The sequence below is a fragment of the Musa acuminata genome, chromosome BXJ3-5 (assembly GCF_036884655.1).
Source record: "Musa acuminata AAA Group cultivar baxijiao chromosome BXJ3-5, Cavendish_Baxijiao_AAA, whole genome shotgun sequence".
Classification (NCBI taxonomy): domain Eukaryota; kingdom Viridiplantae; phylum Streptophyta; class Magnoliopsida; order Zingiberales; family Musaceae; genus Musa; species Musa acuminata.
This window is the reverse complement of record NC_088353.1, coordinates 40,497,038-40,505,139: the sequence shown is the minus strand read 5'-3', so window position 1 is coordinate 40,505,139 and position 8,102 is coordinate 40,497,038. Positions and strand designations below refer to the sequence as shown.

General features: G+C 34.3%; 1 protein-coding gene across 5 annotated transcripts; it reads left to right on the top strand.

Moving 5' to 3' along the window:
* LOC103985489 (ycf20-like protein) lies at positions 1–6,339 on the top strand. Of its 5 annotated transcripts, XR_010496568.1 has the most exons (4): positions 8–167; positions 2,030–2,228; positions 5,345–5,994; positions 6,062–6,339. XR_010496568.1 is itself a non-coding variant. In XM_009403204.3 (3 exons), exons 2-3 carry the CDS (start codon positions 2,041–2,043, stop codon positions 5,811–5,813), a joined length of 657 nt encoding a protein of 218 aa, XP_009401479.2. In that variant the 5' UTR covers positions 1–143; positions 2,030–2,040; the 3' UTR covers positions 5,814–6,339. The 5 variants fall into 5 exon arrangements, 4 of the variants coding, with proteins under 4 accessions (XP_009401479.2, XP_065007393.1, XP_018681708.2 ...); XM_009403204.3 differs by having other exon boundaries at positions 1–143; positions 5,345–6,339; XM_065151321.1 differs by having other exon boundaries at positions 3–251; positions 5,345–6,339.
* The last annotated feature ends 1,763 nt before the right edge of the window (positions 6,340–8,102 follow it).

The following is an 8,102-nucleotide window of genomic DNA, read 5'->3' as shown; positions in this document are numbered from 1 at the left end:
ACCCTCTTCCGTTTCCACTAGCTCGTCGTCCGCCTCCTTCCCAGTTCCCGGGACGCTGTCAGCGGAGGTGGCAACGCTGTCGCCCCTCGATTCTTCGATCGGCCTCTTCCGCGTGGTCTCCGCCCCCTCGAGCCCCACCGGTGGTACTTCCAGTTCCTCTTCCGCCAGTAAGTTCTGGCTGTGTTCTGTGGGGTTACGCCTTGGAATCTTGAAGTCTTGGGGTTTGCTGAACTCGTTCTTATTGACAAAGAGTTAGGTGTTGGATTTATGTGAGTCGACGATGTTTGATCGAGTTATATTTTGCTTGCCAATTGTATGTGCAAATTATAGTTTTAGGTTTCAACATCATGAGAATGATCATGCTAGCTTATATGTTGAGTTGTTTGATTGTTAGGTTTTCTTGTGGGTATTAGGTGTATGGGGATACTCCATTTTGGCGCATGTGTTTCTTCCGTTTTCTGCATTATAAATGAAAACACAAGTGTAAATTCTTTTATGGTTAAGTTTCCATCTGGCTATACCAAAAAAATTCTATCCGAGTCCAACACATGCTCCCTAAGAACATTTGGGGTATCTATTTGGTGACAGATTATGAGTCTTAAGGATTCTGGAACTTTGACCTTGTCATGGTTTCCTCTCTTGTTTTTCTCCCCCACAACCGCACTCCAGTATGAATGAAATTCTAGTAATCCTTAAACTATCAAGCTTAGTATGATGGTGATGATCTTGTATGTATTTCGTTTGTACCTTTTCAGGTGGATTTAAAAAACCTCACAAACTAAATTGGGTTACAGGTGTGGTTTTGGCTGTATTGACAGCATAACTGGAGAAATAAAATTTCAGTCCTGACCTTTATGAATTCCATATCACATTAGGATTCATGGTGATTTGGCTTTTCTTGCTTGCATATGTGATCCAAATTCGTAAGAGACAAACGAAATACCTACTTTATCACATTGTTGTATTAGAAAACATAGACTGATCCAAATTATGAACTTTTGACAGCAACTCTAAAATCAACTTAGTCAATTTACCTTTTACCTCAAATAACGGACAACACCGCCTTATCTATACTACTCCCACTAGGGATTAAAGAATTTTACTCCTGATATTAGGATACAGTATGCTAATTCTCCTCTAATTAGGAGTACCAACTTATTATATGTGGGCTACTACATGATGGGCTAACCATTTTTCTAAAAGTGCTCTTTCTTATATTGTCATTACTTATTTTTGGATAGAGCTCAGATGGAGTTTATGATCATGGGTTGGCTTGATTAACTAGATTACTCCTGAGAAAATGCTTGATGATTGGAGGATAAACCTTTTGGTATCAGTATATAAGAATACTACATATTCAAAGTTCTTTAACTACTAGTGATTGGAGAATGAACATGGATTCATAATATACAACTAGCCAAAAGAAAAAAATTAAAACACAAGATGATTACATCTGAAAATCAGTTTGTCTTCCTGCTAAGAATGTCAACAATTGTAACTATTTATTTTTGAGGCATTAATGTTGATTATTGAGCTGAGATATCAACAACCAAAATTTGTAATTGGACCTTTGATTGAGCTGATATTCATGTTAAGTTTTCTATATCATCTAATAATACAACAAATATTTGAATGTACATTGTGATACATAAGTACGTGTACGCCAATTGGTTCCATGGTGATAGATAGTTCAACTCAAAATTTTGGACAGTATAATCCTAAAAATTTCCTGAAGAAAAATTCTGTTGTGAGGAGTCGCTGCAAAATTGTATCGGTGCATCATTTTTTAAAAAGAAAGAGAAATCAATGAACCTTTCTATCTGTATTTAATTACTCTCCACAGGCCAATGTGAATAAAAAAACTGAAAATTTCTTGGTTTTTATCTACTTGCTTTCATTTTCAGGATATCCAAATTTGTGACTTTATATTTATGTGTCGAATTAAGGATTTTTCAAAAAAAAATTCTTAGTATCAACCATTGGTCTCATAATAATTTAATTCTTATCAAGTAATGGAAATTCTGTGCAGGTGCATAAACGATGATGGCAATGCATACTTCAGCCTTAACATTTTATACTGAAACTATGTGTATTCCACCATCAAAATACTCTAGATCAAGATTTTTTCATGCGTCTTTTATGCAAAGATGTGTTTTTGGTCGTGAAGAAAGGATTTATCCTTGCATTTGTTTCCTCAAGCTAGCTGCACCATCAGCTAATAACCCCAGGTTAGTCACATTGTGACATGAAATGTTTAGTGTGTATGGAAAAGGCTTTATGAATTCTATTATTGACTATATATGCTAGTTTTTACTTGAGGTTTTATTTTAGATCTTATATGTCATTCGTTTTATCTTGGTTCTGGTTACTTAGTAAGGGTTATGTGCTAGTTTAACTAATTAGAAGCATTATGTTGCTTATGCACCTAATGCTTACTTCATAAGTAATAATTTTTTTAGTATATTCTCATAAGATGTGTCCTATTTCTTCTATGTCTTTTATCATGATTTGATTTGCCTTAATTTAGAAAACCTGCATGGACCCATGGTTCTACACTATCTTTTAAGGTTTTCATATTAAATTTTACTTAATCTTAGAAGCATATAGACGTCAAGATTTCATTTCAACTTTTAACGAATATTACTACCTCAAATTCCATCATTCCATAGGCAACCTATCAACTTGATCATATTAACCCATTTCTAAACTTTGAAAGTCTCTACCCTTGCCCATTTTGCATCCGTATTAGTTATGGTTATAGGACAACAGTAAAACTTATAATTATTTCTTAGATGCTTATATTGTTGCATCCTTGATGTAGTTGTTTTTATAATAAATTATTATAAAAGCCAGGGAAAGAAATTAGGTACTAAAGATGGTGAAAAAGATATATATCAAATTGCTAAGGCCATGGAAAGAAAATATAATGATTTAGATAATATTGGATGTATTAAAGACAAAGATCAAATAATACTTGTTAATGATAACGAGATTAAGGAAAGATGAAAAAATATTTTTATAAATTATTTAATGAATATTCCATACAGGATTTAGATTTAATGATAAATAATAGTGGTAGATTTAATAATCATATATTTATTCATAAAATTAGAGCTAATGAAGTAAAAGACGCATTAAAGAAGATAAAAATAACTAAGAATGTGGGGCTAATGGTATCCCTATTGAGGTGTGAAAAAGTTTAGGGGACAAGAGAGTTGTTTGGTTAACTAGTTTATTTAACAAGATAATAAGATTCAGAAGGATGCTTGATGAATGAAGAAAGAGTTTTTTAGTGTCAATTTACAAAAACAAGGGTGACATACAAAATTGTTCAAATTATAAAGGAATTAAAATCATGAGCCAGGGTTTTATAAAAGAAAGGTGTATGTATCCACTAATTATATTGATGTTATTAAAGATATGTATGATAATGTAGCTACTAGTGCTAGAACTATAGGGAGTGTGTCTAGTGAGTTTCTTATTAGCATAGGATTACACCAAGGATCTGCATTAAGTCCATTTTCCCATTGATAATGGAAGAACCTACTAGTCACTTACATGATTGACCTCTATGGTGTATGTTATTTACTAATGATATTATCTTAATTAATGAGAGCCTAAGTGAAATTAATTATAAATTTGAACAATGGAGGCAAGCCTTAGAAACTAAAGGTTTTGGATTAAGTAGGACTAAAACTAAATATATAAAATACAATATTAGTGATTTTAGAAATAGACAAGAGAATATAGTTAAACTGGATGGATAAGAAGTCTCCTTAAATAAAAGTTTTATATATTTTGGATCAATTATTCAACACAATTGAGAGATCGAGGAAGATATTATCATAGAGTAAACATAAGATGGTTAAAATGACGAGAGGCGTGAGGAGTCTTGTGTGATCATCGGATACTTTTGAGATTAAAAGAAAAATTTTATAAGGCAGTTATGAGACCAACAATGCATTATGAATCTGAGTGTTGGGTAGCTAAGAAAAAACATATACAAAAAATTTGTATTGCCGAGATAAAAATATTGAGATGAATGTATCGAGTTACTAAGAAAGATAATAAAGGAAATACTTTTATTTGTGAACAACTATGAATCATTTTGACGGAGGATTAAATGAGAGAATTATTTAAGATGGTATGGGCATGTACTGAGAAGACCTCCGGATATGGTAGCCAGAAGAAGTAAAATAATTAATGATAGTGGTGCGAGAAGAGGTAGAGAAAGATCTAAAAAGATTTTAATAGAAACTATAAATAAAGATTTAAGTATTCTGAACTTCACTAAAGATATGATTTTTTATAAATCTCAATAGCGATAAAAGATCCATATAGTCGACCCCAAATAGTTAGGAACATATGGCTTTATTATTGTTTTTGTTTGGTACAAGAAATAAAAAAATCTTGCTTCTTATTCAGTATTCTGGTATTAAAAAAGTTAAATTAATAATGTGTTGCATACAAATGACAGAAAAGCAAGGATGTCTATAACTCTGTATTGTCAACACCAATCATCAAGGATATATGGTGTTTGAATTTTGATGTTGCAAATGAATACATGGATAACCTACAGGTGTTACCAAAATATGCCTGTTAGACATGAATATTCAAGATTATCTGATATGTTGAGGATGGTCCCATTTGCAGTTTCATGATTTGCTTTTTGTCTGAACTTTTTGTAGTTTGGAGAAGATGGGAATATTTGTAATAAGTTTTAAATGGTTTAATTTCTAATACTCTTTTAGATGCATCTGGGGTGCCTAAGGTTTCAAGTTATGAATACTAGAATATGTTAGCCATCCTTGCACTGCCTTGCTCTGGTACCAGCTTGTTACTGTGCTTAGTGGACACAATCAAGCTTTTCTGCATTTCTGACATAAAATAATCTAGAAGATATCTTTGTGAAAAAATTGTAGCATTTACATGTAAGATGATCTTAATGTTTTTAGATGTGGTTCATATACCATATCTCTTTATAAATATGCAGTCATCTGCAGAATATAAATATGCAATCATCTGCATTCTGAGAAGGAGACCCAAGGGTTGTTGGAACTTGGAATATTAGATATTTCAGGTGTTTCATTCACCTTTTTTGTTTTTCTGTTATTGGAGTATTGAGGAAAATGAAGTAGCATTTAACTGAATGAAGAACTGAGCAATAGAGCAAGTTTCTTATTAATTTGTAAGTTCCTAGTTAGGGGATTTTAGTGCCATGAGCAAGTATCTTGAGGAAGTTACTGTTCTTTCTGACTAAAGTCTAGCTAGATATTATTCTCACAGATGTACTTTCCCCTTTATGATAACACTCCTAATACTATATAATTATTTTTAAATGAAGGAGGATGAACTGGGCTGCAAGCAGTATGGCAGATGGCAACAGATCAAACGCATCTGAAAGCGGCACAAATCCAACAACCCGTTTGGTCAGAACCATTCAATCTTTCCAAACAAAGTTGAATACTCGGATCAAGCAGTTGAAGAAGGGCCTGTCGGTTAAAGTTTTCTTCTTCTTGGTGGGATTCTATTGTGCTACAGCATTTGCCACTGTCATTGGACAAACTGGCGACTGGGACATTCTTTCTGCAGGCTTGGCCGTTGTTGTAGTTGAGGGGATTGGTGCCCTCATGTACAGGGCTTCTCTTCCTTATGCCAACAAAATAAGGAATCTAGTTACTGTCTTTAATTACTGGAAGGCAGGGCTTTCCTTGGGCTTGTTCTTGGATGCATTTAAATATGAAATTGATTCGTTCTTCGAGTCATGTAAACCAATGAATATTGAAATAGATATATTTCCTCCATTTTGGTAAATGCATTATTTTAGTGCATGCATTTGTACATTTGAGGAGTCACTTAGAATTATATTTTTTATAAAAAATTACTAGACGATTATGTCAAGAGAAGGGAAAGGATTTTGGTGCTTTGTTGTGTGATAGTTGCATTTGACCGTTTCTTCTATCTCAGATCTTCACATAGGAGTATTATCAGTAGGTAAGGGCCAATAGTTATCTTGCCTAAGGTTGAATTTTTGATTAATTCTCTCTCAAACTAATTGCAGTTATTTCTGGAGAAGCCCTCAGGCCCAACTGAATTTTAGTTTCCCTTCAGCATCGATGAGGTGTGATGGAGTCCAAAGTTTCCAATCCTCAATGCAGATGGAAAACAAGTCCTACGACTCATAGGAAGCAATCTTACTCTGAGGTGTATGAGTGTATCATGTCCAGTCCCAGCAAGCAAAATACTTTCACTGGTCATACTTTGTGGAGCTTGTACATGACATTGCAATCATGATGTATCCTCTGGAAAATTCTTTTGAAAGTTTTAATTGTTTTTTCCTGGGCTTTTGGTTGTGTTTTTGTTGGTGAAACTACTTCGTGGTAGGCATTCTTTGTTGTCTGATGTAACTTCTGGTTCAGTTGCTTGTCCATGATCAAGTACAGCAGCAGCCGAGCAATCCTGTTCAAAGAGCAGAGAAAAGAAGTTCAGAAATATTTGGGATGTCCTCTTTCTTGCATATATACTTGGAACATTTGGACAAGAGCTTAGTGCTGGATTTCTTGATTCCAAACAGTTCTCAATTCCTTGCATGGAGATGGCTCTGAGGATCTTTAAAGGCTGATCCTACTGGAGAGTCTTGGCATTATTTTGGGATATCTGAAGCACTTGTATCATTCTAATCTACAGGGATCTTTTGTTTCTTGTTGTTTAATTTGTCTTCTGACTGAGGAATTTTGTTTAAAGTGATGTATGAATCTTTTGTACATTATTTTTATAATAGATCACTACTAACCCTAAGTCTGTTGTCTCAGAAAGAAAATTGTCTTCAGCAGGGATCAGAAAATGCATCATGGAAGAGAATGTTATAAGATGATTTGGATGAGAAGAATGCCATCAGAGTTCCCACCTCCATGATAGGCTGTCCTCGTTACTATTCAAAGCTGGGGCAAGGCGCTAAGCATTTTTTGTCATCACATCTCCATCAGGTACAAGGTTGATCCTGTTAGTAATATCCCCAGTTTCAGTAGAGTAATTGAACATAACAGAAAATCTGGATGCTAAGCTTTCTCGTTTCTTTTTAGTTTTTCCTGTGGATTTAGTAGATATACACTTTCAAAAACACTTTTTTAATCTGGCACCCTTCAACTTTATCATTTATTAGTTGTGAAACATTGAAACTTCCATACATGATCCACCATAGAGTCTTGCATATCAGAACATCTACACAGAATCAAGATAGTACCAAAGAAGTACTGATCGTAGTTTCTTAGTTTTACATTTTAGTACTACCTGTCACTGGAAACTGTCATCATATAATACTTCTCGCAACTGTGGAGAAGTTGTGATAACATTTAAGAAAGTGGCTTCTGACTATTGGTTAATACTGATGATGAGCAGTGGTTGTATCTTGGTCCTTCATCACACCCCTCACAAATTATTTCTCCTGTTCTGTCTCTATAACAGCTGATACCCTTCACTTGATCTTGGTCATATTCCTCACAACTAATCTTTGTGATCGATTCTGGTGAAGGATAACTATATCTTGGTCTTTCTTTGTACCTCTCACAAATTCTTTCTCCGTTTCTTGATGATGAATGGTGACTATATCTTGGTCCTGCATCATATCCCTCTTATACTATTTCCCCTCTTTCATCTCTGTAACATATTATACCCATGACTTGTTCCTCATAAACCTGATAACAGTAACAGCTTGGAGTCACCAACTGGTATCTATCAAATGACTTTAGGCTTCTGAGTATGACAGGGAGAGATCCAAATGATAACATAAATTAAAATTTCAGAAAACAATGCCACAACCATAAGTTTAACTCCAGAGCTATATAAAAGATCATACCTTGTTGTTAACCATGCAGACTTTGCTCAATGGAACTGTTGGATTTGGTGGTTTTGGGTTATTTCTCCCTCTTGGAAAGATAGTAACAGGATAAGAACATCTGATCGGCATAATCGTAGAACCTCTTCTCTCTCTATTTTTTGTGGTGTATTTCTACTGAGGAATTAAGGGCAGAGAGGTAAAGGATATTTGAAGGCAAGCTACGTTCTGGTTTAGTTGAATGGCTTGTTTGATTGGCCATCTTTGT